The sequence below is a fragment of the Vespa crabro genome, chromosome 15 (assembly GCF_910589235.1).
Source record: "Vespa crabro chromosome 15, iyVesCrab1.2, whole genome shotgun sequence".
In the NCBI taxonomy this organism is placed as follows: domain Eukaryota; kingdom Metazoa; phylum Arthropoda; class Insecta; order Hymenoptera; family Vespidae; genus Vespa; species Vespa crabro.
In genome coordinates, this window is record NC_060969.1 from 4,681,769 (window position 1) to 4,694,182 (window position 12,414).

The 12,414-nt window shown below is 42.0% G+C and overlaps 1 protein-coding gene and 1 long non-coding RNA gene across 3 annotated transcripts in view; one reads left to right on the forward strand and one right to left on the reverse strand.

The window, feature by feature from the left end:
* The window catches only part of LOC124429548, a 241,384-nt gene that overhangs the window by 143,794 nt on the left and 85,176 nt on the right, over window positions 1-12,414 (forward strand). The gene's annotated exons all lie outside the window — the stretch shown is intronic.
* LOC124429547 (GATA-binding factor C-like) overlaps window positions 1-12,414 on the reverse strand; it is a 51,579-nt gene that overhangs the window by 34,317 nt on the left and 4,848 nt on the right. The window contains exons 2-3 of the mRNA XM_046974973.1: window positions 6,921-8,258; window positions 3,699-3,844 (exon numbers count right to left, since the gene is read on the reverse strand). Coding sequence (XP_046830929.1) covers window positions 3,699-3,844; window positions 6,921-8,258 — 1,484 coding nt within the window. The remainder of the gene's footprint in view (window positions 1-3,698; window positions 3,845-6,920; window positions 8,259-12,414) is intronic.

A 12,414-nucleotide genomic window follows, 5' to 3' on the forward strand; every position in this document is an offset into this window, starting at 1 on the left:
CTGTCGCATCTGTGTACGTGTTCTCTCTTTCTTTCTCTCTGTGCGTCGAGACTTTATATAAAATACGCGAAAGGTGGGCTCCACTTTATATGTATACGTGTATATATATATATATATGTCTATACGTCTGTGTGTGTATATATATATATCCATAGGAGGTATATATACCTGGTGTGTTCCCCTACAACTCCATCCCTCTTTCACTTTTGTTTCCGAGATCGTATCAACTCCGGACTCTCTTTCTACTTTTTAGACGACACGCATCTGCGAGCAGTACCCATGCATGGTCTCGTAAAAATGCAACATATTGCGCGAAAAGTATACTACAAGGGAAGACCCTTATGAGGGAACATTGTTATTCTCTACGCGCGTTATCTTTTCGATGATATTAGACGAGGAAACGTAACGACAAATATATATATATATGCGTGTGCGTGTATTTTTTTCCGAGGTATTATGAAAAAAGAGAAACGAATGTATGCAAAATTATTTTTCCATTTCGGATTGGATAACACAACAAATAATATTTCTAACGATGGGAGAAACAATCGATCAAAAGTGGTTTTCTTTCTATCAAATAAATTTTTAATTTCGTCGCCGTTGGGGAAACGAGCTTACCATCGGTTCGAAATAAATGGTCGAAAGAAGAAAAGAAGAAAAAAAAAAAAAAAGAAAAGAAAAAAAAACATAAAGCTGACTCGCTCGATCGCCTCGAAGAAAATTACAGAGCACGGCGAAAGTGTCGCACACGTGCTCACGATAAGGGACGCCTACCACTTTAAACCGATACATATTTTATTAGCTCGTATTGCCTTAGCGCGCTGTGCTCCCCTTGTCGCGATCGGTATTGATAAATGACTGATAGGTAGGCGTGTCTCCTCGTCATCCTGTCACAATGTTTGTCCTTGTCGCGGGAGGATTAGAGAATGTTTATTCCGACCCGAATGAAATAAAATAATGATCTTAGCTTTCGTTTCGTGAATAAAAAAAAAAAAAAAGATTTACGATTATCTTGTATCGAATATATTAGCTTATCGTTTGACCACATGATTTATTTCATTTTTTGCGATATCGTTGAGAAACGTTTCAATGAATACACCGTGACGGGTTATGTTATAAAAATATTAACAATTACTTCAAAGTATATTTTTTTGATATAATCGAAAGAATTATTCAGCTAACTATAACACACACACACACACACATATATGTAAATATATATATATATATATATATATATATATGATGGTGTTGGTCTTTGAAAACTCTCTCGAACGAATCGAATAAATTCTTTACGAGAAACAAACACGCACGTTGAATTTTCCACTGGGCCGTGTCAACCGTACTCTTCTCTTCTTCTTCCTCCTCCTATTCGACGCGTGTAAATGCATCAATTAAACCAAAACGCCGTCAATTATCGTTCGACGAACCTTCGTCTGGGCAAAAGAAACGAGCAAAAGCAATGGACGCACGCTTTTCCCTCGGCGTAATATCGCGCTATAAGATTCGCGATGTATAATACATACAGTGTGTAGAATATCTAGTACTTATCTGGTAAACGCATGCGACTAGACGATAAAAACCTCTTTTTTTTTTCTCTCCTTCATTTTATTCTTTTTTCACAGACGGCGAAAATGAATTTACATCGCGTGTACTCGCCGTTATATTATACCAATTAACGACGAACATTTATTTATATTTATATGCTGATAGGGAATTAGCGAAAGGAGACGAAGGAAAAAAAAAGAAAAGAAAGGAAGAAAGAAAGAAAGAAAGAAAGAAAGAAAGAAAGATATATTTTCGATTCATCTTCAAGCGCATTTGATCAAGATCGCGATGCGTCTATTTCGCTCAAGAGAAAGTTTCGCGCTGTCGACCGAAAGCGATAGTGAAACGTCAGAATGCGACGCGGCCAGATGGAAAAGGAATCGCTCGATGAGAACGCCTTATTTTCATTCTCGTCTACTAAAGCAAGTGAATCCGATTCCGATCGTTCCTCTTTTAATCATAAAAACATTACAACAATGCCGACCAACAACAGCCCAGAGAATGGGATATATATCTTCTAACATTACAAATGGGATTGTTCTTTACATTTCTAACAAACACGAAAGAAAGAAAGAAAGGAAGAGAAAAATGTTGATTAGAATGAAAGGCAAAGAAAAAAAGAAAGGGGAGGAGGGGGAAAAAAAACTCGAACTATAAAGAAAGGAGTGAGTTTGAGCGTCCTTCCGTGACGAAGTCTCCTCGAAGGAGTCACGATATTTTCAAACCACGTATCACATAGTTAGGGGGACGAAGGGAAGATTGTAAGTAAGGGCTGCTGTTGCTGGTGGTGGTATCATGTTTCCGTTATTCCATTTTACGGAAGGTGCCAGTCTAATCGCCAAAAATAGATCGAATTCGCGGGAATCGTAAGTAAGAACCGATAGGGCACGAAACCTTTTGGTCTCTCCTCGAGCTTCGGGGTAGCCTCTAGACTATCGATCGGAATATATTCACGTTCTAACGCCTACTCTAATTCTCTTCGTTCTTTTCTTTCTTTCTTTCTTTTTTTTTTTTTTTTTAACTTTAATAAAAATTCGTGTTCAACCTGGAATATCAATCTCCATTGAATTGATATTATCAATAAATATTAAATGGACTAAATAATTACTTCGGCTATTAATAAATATGATTGTTAATTAAAATTTGATGTACGATTAATTTAATTGTACGTTTACGAATATGAAGAAGGCCCGGTGCTTTCCTCCCCCTCCCCCGTTCCCTCCCCTTAATTCCTCCTTCCTCTCCTTCCCTCTCCTTTTGTAAGCTTATGTAAATAAATGGAAAGAATACAAACGTAGTACACGACGTAAAAGTAGGTTTCTTCCCCTCGCGTAAACGGCAAGAAGAAACAGCGTGTAATTGAAAGAATACATCGTCGATGTTTCCTTTCGCTAATTGCTTCGTTAATTTAATAGCGAAGACCGGGAAGAAGACGGATGGTAAGTATTCATTCTCAAAAATGCCGCGCGATATTTGCTAATCGTCGAGAGAGAGAGAGAGAGGACGGCACGATATTATAATCGTTGTATACAGGAAATTAACTTGGCCTTGTCTTATCTTGCATTCTGATGACTACATCGGTATACGACTAGACTGAGAAAGAGAAAGAAAGAGAGTGAGAGATAGAAACTCAAGTTTGTCCAACGCTAGCGTTAATTAAGTATGTCCGAGCGTGGAGTGCACGAAGGAAAGGTTTCAAGGACTCGCCTTTACGAATATGGAACGTTCGACGGGTGTAGAATGGTCGTTCTTATGAAACGCATCGGTGATCGCTTAAAGTGCGAACCAGTAGTAGTATGTAGTTAGTATTTATATGTCTACTAATAGTAGTTTAGTTTAGTTTCTCTCTCTCTCTCTCTCTCTCTCTCTCTCTCTCTCTCTCTCTCTCTCTCTCTCTCTTTCTGTTCGCCAAATGTAAGAAAAATATTCAATTAAATTTGAATAAATTGCGCTCGAACGTTCTTGCCATGTTCAAAAACGACACGGATCTCAAATATGTTAGATTTGATGGAGAAAATTCGTCGCGATATTTCATAAGAAAAGAAAAAATATATATATACATATGTTTGAGAGTCATAAAAAAATACAAACAGGAATAACAAGAAAAAAAAGAAATAACGATGGAAAAGTAAGAAAGCTTAGGTACTTACAAGGCGGCGCTTGGGTTTGATGAGCGGTCGATTCTGGCCGTTCATCTTGTAGTAAAGTCCACAAGCATTGCAGAGGTAATGTCCTGTACCGTCTCGTCTCCACAGAGGCGTCGAAGTCGCACCGCAATTAACGCACTCACGACCCTCTACGTATGCGCGCACGCGTTCATTTTCATCCCGAGGTTGGATGGGGGAGGGACAAAAGAAAAATCAAATTAGTACCTTATCCTCCTTCCTGATACATCGACGATAACAACTAAATTATATACACAGAAATAATATCTATACGCAGAAACTATGATCGTAGATGATCGTTCGATCAACGTGATTCATACGAATAACAATATTTCTGATCGTTGTTTCGTTTTATTTCGAACGATCAGATACGATCGAAAAAGCATTGGATTCGTGCATGAATTCTCTTGAGAAAGATTTTTAGAAAAAGACGAAACAAGAGAAGAAAAGAGAGAGTAAGACAGAGAAAAAGAAACATTTGCAAAAGGTATATTCCGTTGTAAAGAATTTATGCACTTTAGAGAAAAGATATATATATATATATATATATATATATATATATATATATATATATGCATATAGAAGATAGTTCATGCAATTTGCAAAACATTTGATATCATGCAATTATCAGAGCAGAAGCATAGTCATATTTTGAAAGCACGGATGATTTGTTGGAGATTAATTATATGTCGAGAGATTTCTCGTTTTAATTAAGGATAGAGATAAAAGGTATTAGAAAAAAGTATTTAGACATACTACATAGACGAAGAATTATATAAAAGAGAGAAAAGAAGAAAAAAATATAGAGAGGGTCGTGCAACCGCGTGTTCCTCCCCGTCCGTCTTGGACGTTAATAATAACTTTTGTTTTTTTTCTTATAAAGGAAATCAGGATATAACGAAGAGGAGTATTGGAAAAGTGTGTAAACGAACGGACGAACGAACGGTCGGTGACTCCTTCGAATTCAGCAATTTCTTCGAATGATGTTGTTCCGCCTAATTAGATCATCTGGCGATGATGCTCGTAGAGAGAGTACGTCATCAATTTCATGACTTCATAAGAATCGATCGCACAAATAAAGATCTTCTTCTGTCTTATTTAACCGGATCGCTAACGTCATAACCGGCTTTAACGCGTTCCTAATTGCCCTTCGGATTGGATAAGTTCGATTCGGAAACTAATTGGAAGGACCGCGAGGCGGTAGGGCAGGGCAAGGCAACCTTATATGCTGCAAACTCGCTTAATTCGATTTCGGTTTTATCGTCGAGAACAGATATTCGAGGGTGATAACGAGCTACGATTATCATCCTTTTCTCATCATCGAAAGCCGGATTTTTCCTTACGATTATGATCGAAAAGTAATTCAAAGCAGAGCCTACGTTATTACTTTTACGTCCTCCCTCGCCACGTCTTTCTCAAGAGAAAAGATTCGAAAGAAGAAAAAAAAAAAAAAACAAAAAAAAGAAAAAAATAATAAAAGAAAAAAAAAGAAAAGAAAAATTCGAGAAAAAAAAGAATATCGCTTTTCAAACGAACGGAATGAAAAAAAAAAATACGATTTCGTAAATCTCATCCGTGCGTTGGTCGCGTGTCACAGTACATAAATATAATCAACCGTCGCGATCTTTCCAATTAATTCGCCAGTGACGTTTATTAGAGCTCCTCCTCTACTTCTCTCGATTCCAAGTTTTTCCGCGATCGAGTTGGTATATCCAATCCGTATCCTCCTCCTTCTACTTCTTTTTCTTCTTTCACTTCTTCTTTTTCTTCTTCTTCTTCTACTTCTTCTTCTTCTTTTCTTAGCGACGACTTTCGAGGCTGCCTGCGGCAACGAAGTCGAGCCGTGTGTGCATGTGTCGTAAGTCGATTTAATTAGCGGGCTTCCACGGCGCGAAGTCGAACCATTGTTCCCGGAATTAGGATTTTTACCACGCCGTCGGTAGAGACCGGCTATTACCGCAATCAGCGTATCCGGCATTTTTCAGCCGTCTCATTCTCATTACTCCCCTTCTTCTCTCTTTCTCTCTCTCTCTCTTTCTCTCGGTCTCTCGGTCGCTCGCTGGCTCTCCCTCCTTCTTTCTCTTAGCATTCACCAACGCATTTATTTCGTTTTCCTTGAGTATTGTCGAGGGGTTGGAGAAGTCTCCGACAAACAACGCATCGAAATAATAAAGAGAAAAGGTAAGTAAGTAAGTATGTATGTATATAAATGCGCGTTGAAAATTCAGCGACGCTTGACCGTCTGCCAGTTACCGTTCACATTATGATCGAACGAAAAAAAGATGGTGAAACGAAAATAAAATGAACGAAAAAAATAAAAAAAAAAAAAAAAAAAAAAAAAGAACAACAGACAAACGAAAGACGCGAGTGTCGTTGAGAGCCCATGAAGACGACTCTTCGAGAGGGGGAGATTGCTGTGACAGAACAAAAAAAAAAAAAAATAGAGAGAAGAAAAACAAAACCAAAAACGTAGCGATAGCCACACCACATCGAAAAAAATCTGTGCTCGCTCGCGCGTGTTCGTTCCTTTTTTTTCTTTTCTTTTTTTTTCTTTTTTTCTTTTTCCTCTTTTCCGATACAACCCCCGTGTAGATATATAATAAGTATGCGGCGGATGAGGGTGTTCACATATGTGTGTGTTTACGTGTCACACGTTGAAAACCAGTGGTATCGTGGGTGGTGCTCTTCGACGATTACGCTTGTTCGCTTGGTGTGTGCCACTCAAAAAACAAATCGGTGAATTACGGACAAAATACAAAAACAGTTGTGTGTATCACTGCGTCTCTCCCTCTCCCGGCGATATTGCCGGTTCTTGACGAAATAAAAAAGGAAAAGAGAAGTTAAAGAAAGAAGAAGGAAACTCAAATGCTTACGCGTAAAGAAAGGATAAATAAAAGAGCGAATAAGATGACCGCCACCAAAAGCAAGTCAAACCGTAAAGACAAAACGAATAACAAAAAAAAAAAAAAAAAAATAAAAAAAAAAAAAGAAAAAAGAAAAGAAAAGAAAAAGAAAAGTCAAACCAAAGCACAAACAAAGACCCTCCTTCCTAGCGGTAAATCGACAAAGACGATAATGTTCTAGGGAAGAGGGTTCGGGGTTAAATTAAAAATATTGTTAATAGAAAAGAAAAGAAAAGAAAAGAAAAAAAAGAAAAGAGAAGAAAAGAACAGAAGAGAAAAGGCGCGGGCAAGGCGTGCCGCTTACCGGCGGACGTCCTCGACTTGTTCCTGGGCTTTTGCTGATGATGCTGATGCGCGCCGGGTGAGCCCGGATTGTTGGCGTGCGCGTTGCTCGCGTGAGCCGAAAGGAGCTTCGAATCGGCAGGGCTCACGACGCCGGGGACACCGGAATTGGCGTTACCGGCGCCGTGATGCGCCGCCGCGGCAAAAAGAGCGCCGACCGTCGTGCCGGAGTTGCCGTTGTTGTTGTTGTTGTTATTGTTGTTGTTGTTGTTGTTGTTGTTGTTGTGCGGATTGTGGGACGACGCGGAGGACGACGAGGAGGAGGACGTGGCCGTGCCGCCGGAGCCGCCGCCTCCCCCAGCACCCCCACCACCACTCAAATGATGATGATGATGATGGTGATGGTGGTGGGCAGCATTGGGGTACTGCAAATGTTGATACATGTTGTAGGCACTCGTCGCCGGGTCATATTGGGCCGAGGCCGAGGCTGCTGCCACGTGGTGACTGTTGGAGACGGCGGCTGCGGCGACCGCGGCTGCCGCAGCGGCCGCAGCGGCGGCGGCATAGCTGTCCCTGCCGCAGGGCGAGCTGCTGCCCCCGGTGTTGCTCTGATACGCGTCCTGCTGCTGCTGCTGCGCCTGCTGTTGCTGCTGTTGACCACCGTTCGCTTGCTGGCTGCTCCCCGATTGGTTATTACCTTCGCGTTGTTTCACCTGTCCCGAACTGGCCGCCGAGTTGTTGCTGCTACCTCCGTTGTTCCCCGCGTTTCCACCGTGCTGCTGATGAGGCGGCGAAGGTGCCCCGTGATGATGTCCCAACATCACCGTAGGTTTCACGTCGCAATTGCCCGCACCGCTAGCTCCCAACGCGTCTTGATGATGCATAAACGCACCCATCACCGCTGCATGTGCCACAGCTGCTTGATACTCGCTGCTACCACCACCTCCTAATCCGGATAAAGAGTTCGCTGCGCTTCCGTTGTTATTGCCATTGCTCCCGCTCCCACTGTTGTTCGTCGTATTGTTGTTCGAGCTAGAAGTCGTACTCGCCGTTATACTGTCCGGCGTGGCGTCCTTTGGTGGCGTTGGGGGAAACGAGAAAAGATGGTGCGCTCCACCACCTGCCCCGTGACTCGATAAACTCCCCGTGGTGGGTGGTAGAGAGGAACCCAATGGACTCTGCGGCTTGTCGTCGCTCACTGTTCCACCGGTCGATGCCGTTGTCGTTGGAAAACCCCATGGCGTTTTAGACGTGTCCGCCCCGCTCCCGGATAACCAGGGATGTAGTACAGAACTGTGAAAATGTGGCCGACAGACTTGGCTCACCGGACCGCTCGTCACGCCGCTGCTCGACATTCTCGCTGTAACAACGAATGGTGCAACCGTTAGGCTCTTCAACGAAACGAACGAGAGTCAGAATTTAGATGGATAAAGATGGAAGGAGAAAGAAAGAGAGAAAATAATAGATCGTCTGGAAATGAAAAGCCGAAACGGAACGATCGGTGATAATCCGTAATATAGAAAGGGAGAAAGAAATAAGATAGTTGATTCGTACGTGCGCTGAATGATCGAGTTTTACGCCGATCGTAAAAGTACCTAATTGCAAGAGACGTCTTAATTAAGTGCGAGGCCCGCTTGCTGCTGTTATTACGGGGGTCTCTTCCCTCTCTCTCTCTTCTTATAGAAAGCCAAGTTATACGTGGCGTCGCGTCTCGCCTTATATGCGATAAAGCTCTATGCGAGTCGCGGCTCGCTCGCGTAATTAGCTCTTCATTAGCAACCGCTTCGTCGCGGGAGGAAGCCAACGAACGACAAAGACAACCACGACGACGACGACGACGACGATTCTTCGTCGATGCTACCAACTCTACTCTTACTATGGCCTTTCTCTCTTTCTCTCTTACTACGAACAGGAATTTTATTAGTTGGTATAGTAGTTGGAGTATATAATACACTTTCAGAACAGAAAGATAGAGAGAGGGAGAGAGGGGAAGAAAAAAGAGACTTCTCTCCTGTATCTTATCTTATTATCATCGAAGAGACTCGCGTTTTATCTTGTACTTAGCGATCGGTGATACCTTCACGACCTAACACGAATTCTCTGTGTAGTTGTTGTCTAGTACGTCAGGTGTGATCTATCGATATTGCGTTTAACTAAGTATGTTCACGTATGTATGCCTTTTATAGTGTCTCTTACTGTTATATCCTATAATATATTTAACTTTTACTTAACTTTCCTATATTACCATGTTCGATCATTCTTATTAATGGATCGTACAAAGTAATTACCAATGTCAACTATTCTCAGCCACCCTATAAATATTCATATTTTCATACGGCATGAACAGTAACGAAGAACATGTGTCATACAAAAAGCATGCTATTTAAGAAAGAAAAAAGAAATCCATTCAGTTTTGTCACGATAGATTTCCATCCCCGATAGAAAAGTCATTAACACCCCTCTCACGTGTGCTCGGTCGAATTCATCGTGAAGGGAGGAAATTCGAAAGGTAGAAGTCAGGATGCTCGCACGAAAGCTTCGCGTGCATACATTCCCTACGTGCTTACGGCGGATGAAGTTGGCCGACGAAGCATACGATCGATATATCGAGTGGAACTTGCCGGTACTGCTCCGCCACCTTCACGGCATACGCTGATAACGCGAGACTGTTTTGCCAAGCTCCGTTCCCAACTACTACTACTCCTCCGCCTCTTTCTCTCTCTCTCTCTCTCTCTCTTCGATGCCCTCGATTCCCATTGAATTATAGGCATTAATTTAAGCTTTAAGCCCTCCACCATGGTGCTACCGTCTATTCCCTGCCGATTTATCGTGTCTCCATAATGCCATTACGATTTTCGTCATTTGTGTGTATTTCAAAGGAAAAAAGAAAGAAAGAAAGAAAGAAAAAAGATATCAAAAAAAATCTTCTTTCTCTCTATTATTATCTTTTCTTGAAATTTCAAATGATTCATCATCAATCGAACGAAGAGGACAATTTTCGTCTACTAGAACAGTCGCGTAGTAGCTCTGATCCGAACGCAAGGAGAAATTACAGATGCAACGTTGCGATGCATCAAAGAGGCAACGGCAGTAAAGGGGGAAACGAGCGGCAGCTGCAGCGTCGTGCAATTAATCGGAGCCCAGCGATGTACCGCTTGTAATTGGATCTACTGCATTATAGCAGCGGTGAACGAGGATGAAAAGTAAACAGGCTATAGGACTCACTCTCCAAAATATTAATCGCGAACGATAACTTTTGCAGCTGCAACCTGCTCCTCTACTCCTCTCTCTCTCTCTCCCTCTCTCTCTCTCTCACGCTCTCGCTCTCGCACTGCTGGTGGTGTTCATCGGACATCGAATACATCGGAAAAACATGCTATCTCTACGGGTAACGCTTAATTGATTCGCTAATCGTGAAATTTCCAACAAGTAGGTACCTACATCCTAGTATGTATAGCAAAATCCATGAAATTCGTTCGATTATGCGAGCCTCGGTTGTCCGAACGCCGTGCACACACAGTGGGTCAACGATTTACGATGAGGACGAGTTCGTTGGCCTTTCCTTCCTTTTCAGCGAAAAAACGCGTCGACGGGGAAGAGTGCGAAAAGAAGGATGAGGCAGAAAGAGGAAGAAGGAGGAGGAGGAGGAAGAGGAGGTGGGGGCGGGGAGGGGAGGGAGATGGAGACAGAGAAAAAGAAGGAGATAGGAGGAGGTGGCGCGAAAAATGAGCAGACAGAGGGAGCAGTTCGCACTCTCGACGCAATAAAAACTTCCATACCGAGCGATATTTATCGCTCTATACCGCTCCGCCCTTCTCCCTCCATTCCACCCTTCTCTCTTTCTCTCTCTCTCTCTCTCTCTCTCTCTCTCTCTCTCTCTTTCTGTCGCTCCTTCATGCCACGAACCTTTTTACGGCGTTTCACGAAACTTTTTTGACCATCCTCCCCTTATTTCTTTCATTCTTTCTTTCTTGCTTTCTTTCTCTTTCCACCGCAAATATAACTCTCGACCCGTTATCTCGACGATATTTTCGTCGACTCGGTTCGATTTAACCCCCACTCCCCCCCCCTCCGCCCTTTAGCCGCCGATCCATCCAAAGATGGCCACCGATGGGGTGGTAAACTCGGCCGAGTAAGCGATCGAATGACATTACCTAGATCTGTTTTCACAAAATTCGAAATGCAAAGCTTCATTTATTTTCATTTAAACAATATAATATATATATATATATATAGATAAGAAATGATCTCTCGCGTCTGGTATCTCTAGAGATCTTCTCTAAAAAGATCTTTTCTTAAAGTAAGAAAGTAATTAGGAATCATCGATCAACGTTTAATCATAGACGTGTCGTCGCGAGGAGTGTGATAAAATCCATGTGGGAAAAAGTTGGCATCGTGCGCCGGCAATAAACGTCGTCTAGGTAAGTAATAGTACCTACAACCTTACTTACTACATATGCCTGTGTGAAAACGAAAGAGAAATAGAGAAATGATCTATGAGAAAAAAGAGAGAGGGAACGAACCGTCCGAGAGAACTAGTCTCGTTTAGGTAACACGAAGACTCGAAGAAATTTCCTTTGGTGTTGATTCTCAACAACATTATGATGGAAACGGGTCGTCGATCGAATATGGCGCCGCTTTTCCACTGCGACCGCTTTGAACGAGCACCTTTTTTTCTCTTTGCCTCTCTTGTTTCTCTCTTTCTCTTTCTCTTTCACTTGATAAAATGTTCGCATTGCTAGTTAATAAAAAGCCACGTACGCGAGAAGCTCGCGATCGTTGTGAAATCGATTGAAAACAATTCGTCGTCGTTGACGTCTCGTTCCTATCATTTTCTTATACTACTCAATATTGACGGCAGTCAAATATTATCGTTGACCGAACGCGTACATAAGCGATGTCCAGCAACGCCGGAGCTGCGAGCGATTCGATCCGACGATTTCTGGATAATAACTAGGCGGTTATAACGCGCCACGGAAACGGCCGTCGCGAGTATAGTCCGGCCATGAATATTCATGAAAAATCCATGGATATAATCGGCCCGCCGTGGAAACTGTGTGTGAGCTCGGACGCGCGCGCGAACGAGCGGGCTCGTACCATGGAAATCAAGATGGCGTCGAACGAACGTGGGGCATCACTTATACGCGGATTTTTTCCTCTCTTTCTCTCTCTTTCTCTCATTTTTTCGTGTTTTTTTTTTCCCTCTTTTTGTATTGTGGCAATCGGTTTTTTATGCAGCTTTGAAATAGCATACCCCCCGTTCGATGTGTTCGCTCCGAAATTTAATGGGAGAACGATTTTACGATTTTCATTGGTTATACGCAGTACCCTAGCACAATACCCGCTCGAATATGAAATCGGTTTACGATCGTACGATTGATAACTGCAACAAAAAATAGTAAAAAAAAAAAAAAAACAAAAAAAACAAAAAAAAAAGAAAAAAAAAGAAAAAAAAGTAAAAAAAAAAAAAGAAAAAAAAAAAATAAAGAAAAGAATAATAAAAATTATGGTGCATC